The 18,008-nt window shown below is 23.0% G+C and overlaps 8 protein-coding genes across 8 annotated transcripts in view, besides 1 other annotated feature; 3 read left to right on the forward strand and 5 right to left on the reverse strand.

The window, feature by feature from the left end:
- Window positions 1–93: 93 nt before the first annotated feature.
- Window positions 94–2,490, reverse strand: EHI_051400 (uncharacterized protein; the record flags this gene model as incomplete). Its single annotated transcript, XM_646196.1, has 1 exon — window positions 94–2,490. The coding sequence occupies one exon, from the start codon at window positions 2,488–2,490 to the stop codon at window positions 94–96; it is 2,397 nt and encodes a 798-aa protein (XP_651288.1).
- Window positions 2,491–2,999: 509 nt separating this feature from the next.
- Window positions 3,000–3,134: a repeat region.
- A 2,701-nt stretch (window positions 3,135–5,835) lies between these two features.
- Window positions 5,836–6,162, reverse strand: EHI_051410 (uncharacterized protein; the record flags this gene model as incomplete). Its single annotated transcript, XM_001913526.1, has 1 exon — window positions 5,836–6,162. The coding sequence occupies one exon, from the start codon at window positions 6,160–6,162 to the stop codon at window positions 5,836–5,838; it is 327 nt and encodes a 108-aa protein (XP_001913561.1).
- Window positions 6,163–6,257: 95 nt separating this feature from the next.
- Window positions 6,258–9,059, reverse strand: EHI_051420 (uncharacterized protein; the record flags this gene model as incomplete). The annotated part of the gene is made up of 2 exons (XM_646197.2): window positions 6,258–8,817; window positions 8,875–9,059. 2 exons carry the CDS (start codon window positions 9,057–9,059, stop codon window positions 6,258–6,260), a joined length of 2,745 nt encoding a protein of 914 aa, XP_651289.2.
- Window positions 9,060–9,312: 253 nt separating this feature from the next.
- Window positions 9,313–11,109, forward strand: EHI_051430 (Ras guanine nucleotide exchange factor, putative; the record flags this gene model as incomplete). The annotated part of the gene is made up of 1 exon (XM_646198.1): window positions 9,313–11,109. The coding sequence occupies one exon, from the start codon at window positions 9,313–9,315 to the stop codon at window positions 11,107–11,109; it is 1,797 nt and encodes a 598-aa protein (XP_651290.1).
- Window positions 11,110–13,391: 2,282 nt separating this feature from the next.
- Window positions 13,392–13,793, reverse strand: EHI_051440 (uncharacterized protein; the record flags this gene model as incomplete). Its single annotated transcript, XM_646199.1, has 1 exon — window positions 13,392–13,793. One exon carries the CDS (start codon window positions 13,791–13,793, stop codon window positions 13,392–13,394), a length of 402 nt encoding a protein of 133 aa, XP_651291.1.
- A 501-nt stretch (window positions 13,794–14,294) lies between these two features.
- EHI_051450 (uncharacterized protein) lies at window positions 14,295–14,693 on the forward strand (the record flags this gene model as incomplete). The annotated part of the gene is made up of 1 exon (XM_646200.1): window positions 14,295–14,693. The coding sequence occupies one exon, from the start codon at window positions 14,295–14,297 to the stop codon at window positions 14,691–14,693; it is 399 nt and encodes a 132-aa protein (XP_651292.1).
- Window positions 14,694–14,724: 31 nt separating this feature from the next.
- On the reverse strand, window positions 14,725–15,867 carry EHI_051460 (glycosyltransferase, putative; the record flags this gene model as incomplete). The annotated part of the gene is made up of 1 exon (XM_646201.1): window positions 14,725–15,867. The coding sequence occupies one exon, from the start codon at window positions 15,865–15,867 to the stop codon at window positions 14,725–14,727; it is 1,143 nt and encodes a 380-aa protein (XP_651293.1).
- Window positions 15,868–17,296: 1,429 nt separating this feature from the next.
- The window catches only part of EHI_051470 (kinesin motor domain containing protein), a gene marked incomplete at its 5' end in the record, with an annotated part of 1,334 nt that continues 622 nt past the window's right edge, over window positions 17,297–18,008 (forward strand). The window contains one exon of the mRNA XM_001913527.1: window positions 17,297–17,891. Coding sequence (XP_001913562.1) covers window positions 17,297–17,891 — 595 coding nt within the window. The remainder of the gene's footprint in view (window positions 17,892–18,008) is intronic.

Genomic DNA, 18,008 nt, shown 5'->3' on the forward strand with positions numbered 1-18,008 from the left:
AATGAATATTATTTATCATTTTTATTCCTTAATTAAAAAAATATTTTTTAAAACCAGTTAATTAAAACTTTCATTTCTTTTGGTTAGTTGATTTTACCAGGAAAATAAACTTCTCATTTTTTCAATGAGTTTATCCATTGTTGTTTTTTCTCCTTCTTTTAATTCTTTCCTTTTAACTTCATACTCCGCCTTAATTTCTTCTTTACTCTTTTTTGTTGTTGATTTTTTCATAATATCTTCTATTATTTCATTTGCTTGTTTAAGTTGTTTATATCCTTCAATTCGTACTTTATATCCTGTTTTCTTTTCTTCATTTTCTGTTTGAATTAATATGTCTAAATATTCATTCGAACTAGTAATTTTATCATTTAATGCAATTTCGGACAATTTATTAACGCATTCGATAATTTCAATTTCTTTATCATAACAATCCATTTGAATATTATAATACTCTTCTTCTAACTTTTTTAACATACTTTCTGCATTAGCCATACCTTTTTTACCTTCATTATATCTTTCAAGTATTTCTTGTGCCGTTTGTTTTTCTTTCACTATTACATAATCAAATCTATATGGTGAACTTGCATGGTGTTTATAATGACATTTACATACATTACAATAATCATTATCAATGCAATAACATTCTCTTTTCATATCTCCTGGAATATAACATCGATAATGACATGTTTTATGGCAATAAAAACAGTTAGTTACATATTCTCCTGGTTCTAAGTCAATCTTAATTTGTTTTGTTATATCTACAGTAATAGTAAAATCTTCATTATTTTTAACTTTATCTCGATTCAAATAGAATTGTTCGCAATACTGTTTTATTTCATCCAATTTCAATAAACCATTGTTTAATGATATCCTTAATCCTTCAATTTGAGTTTTAATACATTCTCTTCTCTTCAACACTTCTCTTGATTGTTTTAATGAAATTCTTGGTAGTTTTACTAACTTTGAAATAAAGTCATCAAAATTCTTCATACCTAATTTCCAAAACATTTGTGTAAATTCATCTTCTGTATTATCATCATAAATAGCTGAATTATTAAATTTTAAATACCACGGATTATCTATTTCTGGAATAATTGTACTGAAAATACATTCTTTTGATTGTAATGCATTTATAACTTGTGGTTTTTTACCATCACAGAATGTAAGCATTGCAATAAAATTCTTTTTAACATCTTTTCCAAATAAATCAACAATATTCCCAAATATATATTTTTGACTAGCTGTTAATTTTACATTACTTGATGATGCAACAAAACAAATAGCATTTAAATCAAATACTTTCGTTTCAAATGCTTTTTTTATTTGTTTAGTAATTTCTTTATCCCATGCAATTCCTCTTGTATCTCCAAATCCTGGTGTATCTATTATTTTGATTGGTGGTGTTCTTTTTGTTCTTTTAATATTATAAATTGAAACTTGACTCGTTTGACTTACAGACATATTTCCATACTGTTCTAAATGATCTTCATTTATAATTATATATCTAAAGTCATCTGTTATTTTAATTCCATATAATGCATTTACAAAACTATTTAATAATGTAGTTTTCCCACTTCCTGTTTCACCAACGACTAGAATAGCAATCGCATCATTCTCATCTTTATGATTAAAAGGTTCATTTGGATATAAATATATTTTCAATTTTCCTTCTTCATGATTCTGAAGTCTTTTACTTCCTTTAATTGGAATGTTTTGTTTAGATACATTTATGGTATTATTTTGTGAAGTGCCATGTGCTGAAGTATTAGTTGGTGAAGTATCAGATTCTTCTTTTTCTGTTATATCAAAAATGTTATCATGTAGAATATATGATAATTTTAACGATTTTTCCTTATCAGTTGATATTTCACACCCTTCTTGATCTTTGAATACAAAACCTTTTGTTACACATGTTACAATTTCAAGTTTCTTTCTGATATTTGCAAGAGAAGTATTCTTGTTTAACTGTTTTTTCATAAACAATTTTCCATTCAAATTTATTTTAATAGTTACATTCTCTTCTTCTGACGTATTTTCTTTCTCTTCTTTAAGATTAATTTCTTCATTATTTATTATATCTTGGACTATATAATCTTCTTCTTCATCTCGTTCAATTTTGTCATTGTCAATTGTATAGAAATGTGCTGATTCTGGAATATTTTGAACCAATGTTCTAATAATGTTTATTTTTGTTTTATTGTCTATTTCAAGTGTGGTAAGTACTTTATCATTTATCTTTATTCTTATTCCTTTTTTAACTTCTGTTCCTTTAATATTTATTACTCTTTTTTCATCAATTACATCTCCTATAGTATAACTCTCTTCATCGTTCACATCAATTACATCACCATCTTTTGTTAAAAAGTGTTGAGAGTCAGACATCTTTTCTTTTATTTTCTCTCTTGCTGTTTTCAATTTGTCTTGTGAATTTAGTGGTTTATTTGCAATGCATTGTCCATTCAAGCTGAATCTTACAACTACTCTTGACATTGAATGTTTATTAAGTTTGCTTGTTTTTGTTTAAATACATACCATTCGGTAAAATAGGTTATTTGTTTAAATGTGTTACCTCTTTTCTGATTGGTTATTTCTTATAAACATCATTTGCTTCGATACTAAACACTGTTTTTAGCATTTTATTCCCTCTTATTTTTATCGTTAATGACACGTATATGAAACAAAATTACAATAAACTTTTCGTTAATGTAATTTTACAATGTTAATTATTTCTTATTCATTCCTTTTTATCGGTTTTATTGACTTGAATTTCTTTAAATAAAAATAGATAAAACCAATTGAATTATTTCATTCTACTCTCTGTTGTTTATTATTTTAATTTTATTGTTGATACCATTTCATTGGCTCATCATTTCAAACATCATTGCTCTGAAATTATAATAACATTAAAGGGGGTAATGATTGTGATATAAAAATATTACCTTTTTATTTCAATTCTATTCAATTTCATTTATATATTTTCTTTCGAATAAAAATGAAAAACATGAAATATCACAAAAACAGTAAACATAATAACAAAAGAGAATTTCATATCAACAAATAAATATAAATGATAGATGAATGTGTGAATTGTGTAGTATTTGTATAATCAGAGATACACCAATCACAATAATTATATAAATCATTTCACTCATTTTTATCATCATATATACTTTAATAATAACCAATGGAAATAAATAGAATGAAAATAAATAGAAAATAACAAATAAAGATAAGTGAATTAAGTATTGTTTAAACGAAAGAAAAATTGAAGGTATGTGGGAAGTGTGTATTGAATATTCAACGATAAGAGATTAACAATAACAAAATAGAGATCATTGAATATCAAAAGAAATGTATTTCTCAAAACAGTAAAGATACTAGAAAGAGTAAACATTCATTAATGGTTCATTAAAGTCACAACTTAATTCTAATATTATTCGCTTTCATTTTTTTTTCTATTTTATTTTCTGGTTTTATTTTTTTTCCTTTTTCATTATATTGTTAATGTATAAAATACATTGAATATCAATATTTTCATTTATTTAATAATTTTATTCAACTCTTTTTTTTTCTTTTATCCTTTACAACTTTCTTCTTTTTCCAACAATTCACTGTGTTATGGTTTTACTATTTTATTCATATAATACACTCATTTCAAAAGTATTTAAAGTGAAGTATATCATATATAACTTTAACAATTTTGAATATTGCTATAAACATTTTTAATATTGAATCTTTGTACAATTAACACTATCTTTAATATTTTATTATCATTTCATTCATATTCTACTGAAAATGAGTATCAACAAAATTTGTGAATTAATTAACTACTTTACTTTTGAATTTAATTTATCACTCAGTTTAATTATTCTTTTAATGTTAAAAAATAATTAATTGATTAATTTTAAATCATCTGAATAAACAAATATATTTAAATTTAATTGTTTTATTCTTTGTTAATTTCATGTTTTATCATTTGTTTTTTTTTTCAAATACATTACAAACATACACAAAATGATGTTTGTTATTTTATAATGAGAGAATATGAAAATAAGTTGTACAAATTATTGTGTTTCATGCATTATGTAAAATAAGAAATGAAAATTACTTTACAAAAAGAAATGACATTCATTAATATTTATAATGGTTAATAACAAAAAACCATTCTTTCTTCCTTCAAATAATTTTAAAGTAAATGACAATTTTCAATCATCTATTCTTGTTTTAATTACATTGTATTTTATTTCTATTTGAATTTATTCATTATTTATTCATTCACATTATAAGATCAAATTCAATTGAAAAATAAAATCATTTTATTTACATCATATTTTCATCTCTTTGCATTTTATGAATTATTAAATACTTCATTATAACTTATTTTTATGCATTTTTATATAATTAATCGTTTTTATTCATCAATTTATTCTCTTTCAAATTTTATGATGAATTATTATTTTATTATATAATCCATGTATTTTCTATTTTGATACTTTATATTCTTTCATTTTCATTTCTTCTTTTTATGTTGTATATCTTTCAAATGATGTAATGAGATGTTTATTATTGATATTAATTTATTTCTTAATTATTTAAATTTTAAAAATAGTCATTGTGAATTTTGTTATTTTTTATCACATTATTTTCAAGTATGAATCTTCTAATTGTTCAAACTATTTTATTTAATTGTTTATTTGAATATTTGATAAATCAAATAAAAATATCATACTTGTGAGATTATTTGAATATTTATATATTTGATTATTATTTTATTATTTATATCTTCTATATCTTCTTCTTTCTTCTTTTAATTCCCTGTTATGATATTTTCTACTTGTATAACATTTTCTCTCATTTTATATATAATATATTCTTCGTTTCCTATTTAAGTTTTTCAGATTCTTATAACTCTTTCTCTATTTCATACAAACATCATAGTCATAATTGTTTTCATTAATTTATAGTGTTGTATTCATTATACGATTGAGTATAAGTATAAATAATAAATAAACATATAATAATAAAGTGCATAAAGTAGATGAAAGAAGTTTTTGGAAACAAACAAATTCAATAAAAGAATAAATTAAAGAAAAAAAATATAAAATAAAGGGTAAGCAACAATGTAATAAAAATTAATAAAAATAGAAATATCAATATGTTGTGAAAAATAAATAAAGATGAAAATACATAAATCAAACAAATCAATATATAACACAATAATAATTAATGAAATTGATGTACATTTAATAGCAAATAAGATAAAACTAAAAAGAAATAATAATACCATTGGAGAAATAGAACCAAGTGAATGAAATAATACAAATTAATTATTATTTTATTCTTAATTAAATAAGTGAAATTGGATAATAAATTAAACTATTTGATATGTTTTATTTTGTTATAACTCTTTAATTGTTATTTATGTATTGATAAAAGAATAATTATTTATTTCTTATTCTTCCATAATTTATTTCATCTCTCTTGTTTTATTTTTTAAAAAGATAAATTCTGATGTTTTTAAAATAATAGTTATTTCCAAAAAGAAATAGTTCTGTTTAATATCAAAAAGTGTAATTAGATAAAATATTTTCTTTATTTATTCTTATTGATAAGTATTAAAATTTGTTTAATAAATTGACTTAAATTAAATTGAGTTTACAATGAATGAGCAATAATAAAAATAATTCTTTTATAAATATAAAGAAGTATAGTACTATTTAAAAAAAACTAACATTTTTAATGAGAAAGAAGTGGCTATTAAGTTAGGATTGAGTTAATAATAAACAACATAATTCAAGGTAATATTAATAAAACTTTAATGATTTACTTTTGTAGTTAGTCAAAATAAATACCATCTTGTTCAATAGAAGAAAGAATTTCTTGTGACTTTTTTTGAGTTTGATCAAGATAGTTTACTACTTTTTTTGTAGAGTCTGCAAGATTTTTATTTCTACACTCTATTTCATTTACATGATTAAACAGTTCTGTTAATTTTTTAATTGATTCATCATACATTTCATCTTGAATTGATTCAAATTTTTTATCACTAAAACATTCTAAATATGCAATTGCCTCTGTTCTCATTTTTTCAAGAGACTCAATAACCTGAGGTACAAGTGATTGCATTTCTTCAAATGGTTTTGGGTTTTGAAGCGATTTCATTTAACAGAATAAGGATTATTTTTATAAGATTATTTTTCAATTCAATAATATTTTGGTAATGAATTCTATTATATATTTTTTAAAAAATCAATCACTTAATTTGAGGAGATTTCTTCAAAACAACAACTTCTAATATCACCACCGTTACATGAAATAGCAAAAGAGTCTTGTCCATAAGGTTCTATCCATTCAATGTCATTTATTTCTGATGACTTTTCTATTGGTAAATATTCACTAATATTTTCTAGGCTAACGTTATATAATGAACTTTTTATAACAACAATAAGATTTCTATTATTATGAGATAAGGCTACACTAGAAATAACCTCGGTGAATGATACTTTTTTAACAACTTTTGTAGACAAATCAACTTGATTTAAACTGTATTTACCTACAACATATAACTTTTGATTTTGTGAATCAACAAATCCATAAACCAACTTCTGAGGTTTCAAATCAACACACCAATTTGTTTTACTAAGTTGGTTATTTTTTCTATCATAAAGTAGTTCTTCAACAATTCCATTCTCATAAAGAACAATGAATTTAGTAGTTATTTCTTTTTTATCTTCTTGGTTGTAGAATATAAAATATGAAACTGTATCATGAACTGGGTTGGGTAATTGGATGAAACAAAATTTTTTATTTGCTTTATAAATAGCAATATTTCCATCATCAAATCCAACAAGAATACTATTTGAATCCATAGGGAAAATGCCTAAGCTACTTAATGTTGGATGTGACGACAAACATTCACAAAAAGTAGTCACACTCTTTTGAAAATGAGACCTAACTAACGTACAACATGTTCCGTCCCAATAGATAAAATATGCACCATTTCTTGTCATTTCACCAAATGGACCATATTGATTGATTTCTTTTGAGATGGCTATGTCTGGCTCTTGATTTGTTTTAGATATAAGCCTTTCATAACTTTTTTCATTCAACTTGAATAAGAAAAATGACTTTTCTTTAGTTTCACAGATCATCAATTGTTCATGAGAAATAAAATGGAACTTCTTAATAACAGCTTTAATAGTTATCAATTTCTGTTGTTCTTTTAATACCCATTTAGTTGAAACTTTTTCATTAATTAAATCATCAAATGAAGTTGCAATAGGTTCTTTTGAAATTTCTTCAACTCTTTTTTTTTCACTAACTGGTATTGGTAAAGAGTCAGTCCTTCGTTTTATTGGATAAATGGGGGTATTCGTACTTATTGTATTTTTTTGTTGTACTGATAATTTCTTTTGTTCTGTTACTAGAGTCATTTCTGTTAATGTATTATATTTATTATTTATTGAAGAAACAGGGTCAATAAGATTTATCATAGAATATGAAGGTTTGATATTATACATTGTTATACTTTCAATTGTTTTTGCTTTAGTTATAACAACATTGTCATTTGTAGCAATGATTGTTTCTTTAGGTATTGAGATATGTGCTACTTCCTTGTTTGTGATTGAATTAATACAATAAAGAGTTTCATCTTTTAAAACAAAAATATTTTCTTTATTTGCTGAGACAATTGGATAAGAATTATTGTGAATATTAATATTAAAGTGTTGTGTTTGTGGGATTAATGCATATTTATTTGATAGAGTAACAATAATAGTATTATCAATAATAGCTTTGATTGGTTCATTGAATTGATAATGAAATATCATTTCATACCCACTTTCTAACTTTTTATTAAAAAGACAAAATTCATTTCCTTTGATTACCCCAAAAGTATTTGATAATTTCATTGGAATAACCTCAGTACAATCTAGATATACGAATGTTGGTTGCTCATTAAAATAATTATAAACAAAACACTGTTTTGAATCAGAAATAATAATATCAGTATTATTGAAGACGATTGAAGAAATATTTTGACGTTCAATTGTTTTGACAGTTTGAAGGTTTTGTCCAAGTAAATAAATTGATACTTGTGTTGAAGTAGAAATAGCAAGAAGTGTATTATTCAAAGTAAATGAAATAATTTGAGGAAGTTCTAACTTAAAGACAGATTGACCATTTTGTAGATTAACTCCATAAATAATTTTAGTTCCAATAACAAATACAACAATATTGTCAAAAATTTTTATATTAGTGATATTATCACTAGAAATGATTTCAATTTCTGTTTTTAAGTTAAAAATATTTTTTGGAATAATAATAGAGTCTCTTAAAATTGATTTTCTATTTTGACAATTATTTGGTTGACATTCATGTGTCATATTTAATAATGAAACAATAGTAATATCATCTCTTGGAGTTCCTTTACAATTTTTAATATGTTCAAATCTTATTCCTTTAGAAATAAGTTTCTTTAAAAGATTTTCATCACTAATTTTTGGAAATTCTCTTAACTTTTGGATACGTTCACTTTTTAATAAAGAAGTAATTATGTCATTTGCTAATTGCTCAGTTCTAATTTTATCTAGGTCTTTCATATATTCTGAAATAATTGGACTTTTATCAAATTTATCTAAATGAATATGGATACAAATTGATTCAATATTCTTTTTAATTTGTTCTGACTTTTGTCCTTTATTAAAGAGCCAAGAATATATTTGTTTTGTAATCCTTAGACATCCATCACAAAACGCACGATACATTATATATTTTTTTAAATAAACAAGTCCTAGTAACTCACTTTCAATATCTTCACTAAGGTATTAGTCATATTATTAGTTATATTATTATTGTATTGTATAATAAACAAACTGAATAAACTTACTTAAAAGAGTATCCAACTCAAATAATCGATCTTCAATAACTAATTTTTTAATATAAGATTCATCAAAATAAATTCCTAACTCCATACCAACCCTAAATAACAACTCATTTTTTTCTTCATTTTTGAAGTACTGAAGAATAATAAATTGAAGTTCCTTATTTATTTCAGCCATTGATGAAAATCTTAGTTCTTTTTTTCCTTTTTTATCCATTCTCATTCTTTATGATATATAAAACACTTTTACCCCTTCTTCAAAGGAATGATTATTCTTTCTTTATTCCTTCATTTCCTTTTGCTTATTTTTCCTGTTTTACACAATTAATAAAGATAAATAAAGAAGAAAATATAACTATAAAACGTTAGTCAAATGGGGTCTGTTACTTTTAGATAAATCAAACTCTCAAATTTCATTCTATTATATACAAATGAAGAAATTTGTTTCTTCTATGGTTCACCTCAAAATATCAACTTGCGAACACCATTCCAAAGTAATACATTGTCCAGTATGTGGAGAAAGTATTTGTTTAATGTGTTTTGAACAGTCCGTAGAAGTTAATGGGAGATGCCCTTTATGTAAACAACTAATCCCAACCCATGATTTGAAACAAATTAAAAACCTTGCTTCTGGGGTGAGTCCTTATTCTATGGGAAAAGGTTGTGACTCTCCAAGAATCAAGGAGAGTGATTATCATGCATCCCCTAAGTCTTTCTTATTTGATATTCCAACAACAAACAAAACAATTACTTTTACTTATGAAAAAGGGTCTGGTTCACAAATAATAAGATATGCAACACTTGAAAAATGTTTACAGTTTATCACATCTTGTGATGGTTCTGATATTTTTTTTTCAGAGTGTTTTATTCTTGTTCATCCATTAGTAGTAAGTAGTTCTAAACTTATGGAATTATTAATTATCCGATTTAATCCAACACACCCACAAGGAATTAATTTTGAGACATTTTTACATAAAGTATTAATTCCAATTCGATTAAAAGTGATGGGTTTACTTAGAATGTGGATTCAAAATCGAAAGTTTGATTTTCAAAATGAAAAACTTTATAAACAACTTGATGAGTTAATGAAAAAAAATTGGGCATTTAAACCTAATTTAGCTCATGCAATTCAAGTACAAATTGATAAAGAAATTGAAAGTCCTAAAGAACCTAAGTTAATGAAACAAAAATCAATTTCATCTATTGATTGCTCTATTTCACCTCGTGAATATTTTGGAACAAATTCTACTTTATCTATCAGGTCTTGTCAAGGTTATGAATCAAAAGTACCTTCTATTTCAATTAAATCCGACAGATATTCAAAAAGTTCATTTTCTTCATTAAGTAGGAAAAAAATACAATGGTTTATTACAGATTTTAATGAAGAAATTCAAAGTATAATTCACACTTTATTTTGTTTTTCTCCATTTGACTGTGCTAAACAATTATCATTAAAACAAATGGAATTATTACAAAAAATTGAATTAGATGAATTTTTAAAACAAGGATGGATGAAGAAAGAAAAAGAAAACCTTGCACCAAACTTATTAAAAATGGTAAGGTTTAGTAATAATATTATTAACGTTGTTCAAAAAAAAATACTTGAATTAGAACAAAATTATGAAAGAGCATTTGCTATTCGTTATTTTATTTCAGTTGCTCATTATTTAAAACAATTAAATAATTTTGATGGAATGAAAGCAGTATTAGCTGGACTTGAATCATGTAGTATTTATCGATTAAAAGAGAGTTGGGGGTTATTAAGTATTGATGAAATTAATTTATTTAAGCAACTAGACTCTCTTATTTCTCCTGATAATAATTTTTGTAAAATGAGAGAATTAGTTAAATTAGCATCTCCTCCATCTATCCCCTTTATTGGGTCAATACTTACTGATTTAGTTTATACTGATGATGGGAATAAGTCTAGTGAAGGAAAGATGATTAACTTTTATAAAGTCCGGAGTATTGGAATTATATTGATGGATTTACAAACAAGGCAAAAAGCAACTTATCCTTTTATTCTTGTTCCAAAAATTTTAAAGTTTTGGTGTTGTAATGAAAAAAATATTAATGAAAATGAATTATTTAATCTTTCTCAAGAACTTGAACCAACCCAAACACAATCAGAAATAAGTAAAGAAAAGAAAAAAATCCTTGAAAAATCAAGTAAACGATATGAGTTTTTATGGAAATCATTTACTAAGGCTGTTCATGAAAAAGAATAAATTTCTTTTTAAGATTGTTTCCATACAAAGTTCATTTCAGTATTAAGTTTTACTATTTTTTTTATTTTTAATTTTGTTTTTGAAAGAAATGGAAGAAAAACTTCTTTTTAAAAAAAAGAATAATCTAACTTTTTTAATTTTGTTTTTTTTTTTAACAAAGAGATATTCTATTTGTGAATATATTATAAAAGAATTTATTGAATTAGATTTATGTTAGTATCAATCTTACATTTCAATGACATTATTTTGTTTATTCTTGTTAAATAGAAATTAATAATGAATAATTATTCGTGTGTTTGGATTATTTATAAACAATACTTTTAATTTTTTTAATCAATTTTCAAATTTATTAAGTAAATACCTTGAGAGTAGAATAGGAATTAGCTTTTATTGTTCAAACTAATCTACTAATGAATAAATAAAAAATGATTTAGCAAGAAAAAAGATAAAATGGATATTGTTAAAACGAATAGAATTGATATTTTAATATAATATCTTTAAGTTTATATATATACTAAAGTAATGATTCGATAAAGATATATAAATTAATTGTTAAACAATAATTGATAGAATATAATATTTTTCTTTATGGTATTTTTATCTGAGGCAAAAGCCTTTTGTTTAGAAATAAAAACTAAAGCAAATTATTATGAGTATTATTATAGTAAATATAATATTGTGTTTTAGAGTCATTGACTATATTAAACTTGTTAGTAATTATTTTCTAAGTTACCAAATAAGTAATATTAGACTATTGCTTTAATGTTTTATCATAATTTTTTTAAATGATGAACATATTTAGAAGTTACAGAATTCTAAAAAGAAAATGATGGATGATCAAATAAATAAAATTGAAGAAAAGTTAAGATATTTGGAATTTGTATTTTCATTAAATAAATACTTTCTTTAATAAAATGAACAAATCTTAATTGTTATACTATCATAATTTTTAAAACAGTTGAATATATTTATTAGTTTTACTTGGTTGAAAAATTAATAACCAAAAAACAATAAATTTAATAATATTTCATACTTTAATATTAACTATTTCTTTTAATATAAACAAAGTTTCTGTCCTTTTAATTTTCTTTTTTTTATTGTTACAAATAGACAAAAGAAATCAGATTTGGTGGCAACAATGAATTTAAATTATTCTATCTCTTTTTAATTTGTTTAGTCTTTTACTTATGATATTTGTTTGAGACATATTCAATTAATAGAAATAATAATATATAAAAATTAATTTCATTTATGGATATTATTTAACTTTACTTTTTTATAATTTAAAAAAATAAAATAGATACAAAATAGTTGAAAATATTAATAAGTTTTATTAACAAATAAATTTTATTGAAATAAATATAAGAAGAAAATTTGAATAAACATACTATTACTATAAAATGAAAATACTTAGTTTAACTTAATTGTCTTTTGTTTTAAATTTCATTTTATCAATAGATTTATTAAGTAAGTTGAGAAGAATAACTAAACACATTATAAAGAAAATAAATAATACATGTTTTTATAAATATAACTTCTGAATTATGTTTTATATTTAAGAAATTTTATTTATTACCTAATGATATGAATATAATATGATATTTTAATTCATTAGTATAAGATAGTCACAGTAAAATAATGACAATAATTTTTGTTAATTAAATAATAGGATGTTATTAATTATAAATTTGAAATTGTTATTAATGATTGTTTAAATAAATTCAAATTTCATAACATCTCTGAACTGATATACTCTCTTGTTTATTTAAAAAGAAGAAAATTCTTAGTAATTGTAATTTAATTGACTCAGTAGAATACAAGATTTTATTTATAGTTCTATTAATTTTGTCTATTCAATCCACTAACACCCCAAAAAATATTTTAATATTTTAATTTCAAACTACTTAATTATCTTTTATAGTGTTGTTATACCTATCAAATTCATGATAATAACAATAAAAGTTATTGTATTGCACTTGATATCATATTTTTCAATCAATTTTAAGGTTGGTTTATATAATTAAAGTGGGTGTATTAAATAGTATTACACATTTATTTTTAAATAGTTAAAAATGAGAAGTTGGCATTTTAATAAAAAAAATAAGAAATTAAAGAAATAATAAGAGAATAAACAGAAACAAAAAAGTGATTTAAAATAAAAAATAAAATGAAGTTTAAAGCAATTCATGAGATTAAATTCTAAATGAATAAAACATTAACATAATTTCTTAAAATAATAAAATTGAAAGAAGAAAAGAAAAAAAAAATAACTGTTAATGTAATTACAATTTACTTTTTTTAATATGTGTTTTCTTTTGTTGAGAAAATAAGTTTTGAAGTAAATATTTATCTCTTTCAAGGAGAAGATTCACCTTTTCTTCTTCATCAGGTTTTAATTCTCTAATATTTTTAAAATATTTTTGAGCATGAGTTCTAACTTGGATACCATTTCTTGTATAAATATACATGGCTATTTGTTTAACTGGAAGTCCACTACACTTAGTAGCTTTTAAAAACTTTATACAAACCAAAAAACGAATATGTTCTCTATCATGCCAATACCTATTATCTCCAGTAGTAGTCATTTGTCTATTTTCAAAGAGTTCTTTCCATTTACTTTCTTGTTCTTGCCAAATTTTATTAAATTCAGCAACAATGGCTTTGTGAGAATCAAGTTCAGTCATTTATGGAATTTAAATTTTTGCAGTTCATCAAAAAAAGAATTTTAATTTGGTTATTTTTCCAAAACTCTTACTAAACTTTTACCCCGGGGTTTTCTTTTTCTTTTCGAAAATTAAAAAACTAATACAAATTTCCCTTAATACTTAGTTTTGCAATAGAACTAGATCTGTAATTTCTTTTTTAAAAAACAAAGAGGTAATAACAATTTTTGTTGGTTGATTAACCCAACTAGTTTTATTATAAATACTAATAGTATCTCTAAGTTATGGGGTTTCATTGAGTTTTCTATAAAAAAACTAAAGTTTCTTTTTGGTCAACTTGAAAAACCCAATTTTTCGACATTTCTTTTCCTTCATTCCTTTTTTTAATTTTTTCTATCTTTTAATTTAAAATTTTTTTATTTTTTTGTTTTTTTTTAACAAAACCCTAATTATTTTTTATTTTTTAATTTGAATTATTACTTTTTTTAATCAAAATTTTTTTTATTCATAATATAAGTTGAAATGACTACCACACAATTTAGTGAGAGATTGAATGAAAAAAAATTTATGCATCGAGGAGAAGATGATGCACCTCTAAATACATCAGAATATGGTGTTAGTTATGTTACTATTTTACATGAACTACAAAAAACATATAATTGGAAAAAATCTTTTGGAGTAATAAAGAAAACAAAAAAAGTAGTAGTACCAATTGACGTTGACGCTCAAACAGGGAATAATTCTATTGACGAAAATAGGAAGAACCAAATTAAAAAAATAAGAGAAACTGCCCCTCGAAAAACAATCCAAAGCCAACACATTAGAGAAAAACGTGAATTTACTCATTCATTAAATAAAACACAACATGAACCAAGAACTATAAAAGAAAAAAAGGAAAAATTAATTAAAAATATGAATTAAATAATGAAATATAAAAAAGTAAATTGATTGATTAATTAAATTGAATGTATTTTTCAAATGGACAAGGATAAGGATAGTACGTTTCTAAAAACGAGTTAAGGATTGCTGTTTCTTTATTAATTACAGCTACTGAACTTTTTTCTAATGCATCATTAATACAAATACATTGAGGTTGTTTCTTTTCAATGTTATTTATTAACTTAGTGTTACTACGTCTTGAACTTGTAAAAGAACCATAATAATAATTATATTCTTTAACATAAATCCCCTGACCTGATTCAACAACAAAAGCACCATGCATAAATGGAATTGCTAAATCATTTCCTTCTCTAAATTTATGTCTTCTTGTTTCTTTGTATTGTTCTGGCCAAGTACCTTCCATTTGTTTTAGAATATCTCGTTTGAAAAAATAACAATGATGACTAACATAAGGATGTTTAACTGTTTTTGATTTACCAAAATGTTTGTTAATAAGTTCATTAGAATTACCTACACTTCTATGCCAAATATTTTTTACCATTCTATTTGTGTCAGGTGCTTTCCATGAGTTATGATATACTTTTAATTTTCCATCTGAATTAATAAAATGTTCTGGTTTTAATTCTTTCCCTAATAACATATCATCGTTGAGATAAAGAAAACATGATGATAAATTTTTGATATTATGTAATGATACTTCAAGAGAATTTGAATTAAATACTGGTAAATCTTTGGTGTTTGGAAATATTTCTTTATGGTCAACTATTCTAAGAGTATATTCATTCCATTCAAACTGAGAAGTATTTAAAAAAGATGGAGTTTGTCCCATTGTAACAATAAAATAATGCTTGATAAATGGTGCAAAATTATATACAGACCGAATAGAATATTGTAATGTATTATAATCTCGATATCTCCCTTCTCCCCCTTTCTTTCCGTTCTTTTCCAATTGTTTTCTAAATGTTGGGTCACTTCCATTTACCCATAACCAAACAACATCAATTCCCTCTGGACAACTTGGATCAACATATGATGATACATTATAATGTTGTAATTTGAGAGTAACAGTGTTATTAGGGTTTATTAATGATGGTGATGATAAACCATCATTTGATGGAATGAAATAGTGTTGAAATGAAATTTGTTGAAATTGTTGTGGGAAATCAAAATACATATAGACAATAGCAATAAACATTAATATTGCTATTATGTTCCTTATTACAAACATAATCTTCTCTTTTTTTCATTTTTCATTTTTAATTTAAGATTTATATTTTTAAAAAAGATTAATTTAACTGATTTGTTCTTCTTTTATAACTTATCTGTTACATAAGATAAAAAAACTTAACTTATGAACGTATGATAGATATATACTCTAAATATATTTTCAAATAAATTTATAACGAAAAACATAATTATATGAATATAAGAAATCATGAGGTATAAAAGAAAACAAGTATTGACAACAAAATTTATTCATTTTCTAAAAAAAACTAAGGAATAGTCTTAACAGATAAATACTTAACATCATTACAAATATTCAAATAAATCTCTTTACTGTTTGTCAAAATAAAATAATAAATTAAAAAAAAATATAAGAATAACAAAATAACAATAGATATAATTTCATTTATAATTATTTAAAGTGTGTATTATTCAAACAAATTAAGTTATAAAGAAATAGAATCAAGAGATGTATTATTATTCTAACAAATTTGAATGATATTATTATAAAAATATCTTCTTATTCACAAATCTAATGTAAATAAATAATGTGTAATATAATTATGATTTTCAAAACAATAGTCTATCTTAGTACGTGCTGAGTTGTTTTGTCTTTATTATAAATCTATTTTTTAAACATAAATATTTTTAACTTTATTACAATAAAATAATAAATATTTAATAAATTATTTTTATATTTGGTTTAACTTGGTTTTATTTTAATAAGTTAATTTTCTCTAATAATATAACTTCAAGATACTTTATTCATTAAAACTATTAAAATAATTTTAAATATCTTTTTTCATATTATTAAAATGACGTTTTACATTCAAAATATATTAATAAAGATTCACTATAGCTATTTTCTAAATTAAATCAAAGAATAACATTTTATAGGTTATTCTAATAAACTTTACTTATTCATTATTTTCTACAAAATTAATACTAAAAAGGAAGATAAAAATTATCTTCAACCTTTTCTTAGGCATTCAATATTAATAAAAAATTGTAACGGTTTTATATTTGAAAATAGAGAAATAACTCTTTTGATTTTTTTTTGTTTGTTTCATATTTAATAGAAGTTATTTGTGTGTTCTAATAAAGATTTATCACTTTTTCAATAACTCCAAATTAGGAAAAATTAAAATGTCAAAAAAAATTAGAGGATTTTATAATAACATTTTTTAATAACTCAAAGAAATAAAATGACATAATACGAAAATTATCATATTTAATTGAGTCATAATCTTCTTGTTCAGTATGTTGGTCATAGGAAAATCGATTCATTTTGTCCTAATAAAGATGTTTTACTCTTAATCCCTCAAAAAAGAAAGAGGGGAAAAAACAAATTTTTTGACTAAAAGAGAAAAAATCTGAAAATTTTAGTTATTGGTGATCAAATGTCACTTCCACATTCGGACGATCTCTATAAACATGTAGCACAACCACCTCCTGACTTTTCTAAAGTTCCACCATTGTTTAGAAGTACACCTTTAATAAGACATCATAACGCATCTAAACCTCGTTTGATAAAGGAAACTACTATTACAAAACCACAAAATAACACAAAACATTCTTCATTAAAATTATCAAGTTCAAAGCCAATTCCTACCTTTACTAAACAACCAACATTTGATACAAGTGAATTAACAAAATTATTAGGAGAAATAATGGAAGAAAAATTACAACAATTAAAAAAGGATGAAATAGAAAGGACAGAGGTTATTGGAGCAAATCAAGTTCTTGTCAACCCAGTTCAAAACGAATTAAAAAAAGAATTAGAAAAAGTAGAATCAGAATTAAAATTAAATAATGAAAAGATAAAAAGTGTTGAAATGGAGAAACAATCAATTTTATTTGAAAATGAATCATTAAAAAATCAACTCAATGTACTTAAAAGAACTGTTGAAACAACTAATGGGAATTGGGAAATGGAAAAACAAATGAATGCAAATGCTCAAAATAAAATACAAGAATTATTAGAAACAATCCAAAGTCTTAATAAACAAAATCAATTTTTACAATCAGAATTAGAAAAAACTGAAGATAAATTAATTCATTCAGAAAAAGAAAGAAGAAAACTTCACAATGAGGTAATGGAATTAAAAGGAA

The sequence above is a fragment of the Entamoeba histolytica genome, genomic scaffold (assembly GCF_000208925.1).
Source record: "Entamoeba histolytica HM-1:IMSS scf_1104750517067 genomic scaffold, whole genome shotgun sequence".
Taxonomy (NCBI): domain Eukaryota; phylum Evosea; order Mastigamoebida; family Endamoebidae; genus Entamoeba; species Entamoeba histolytica.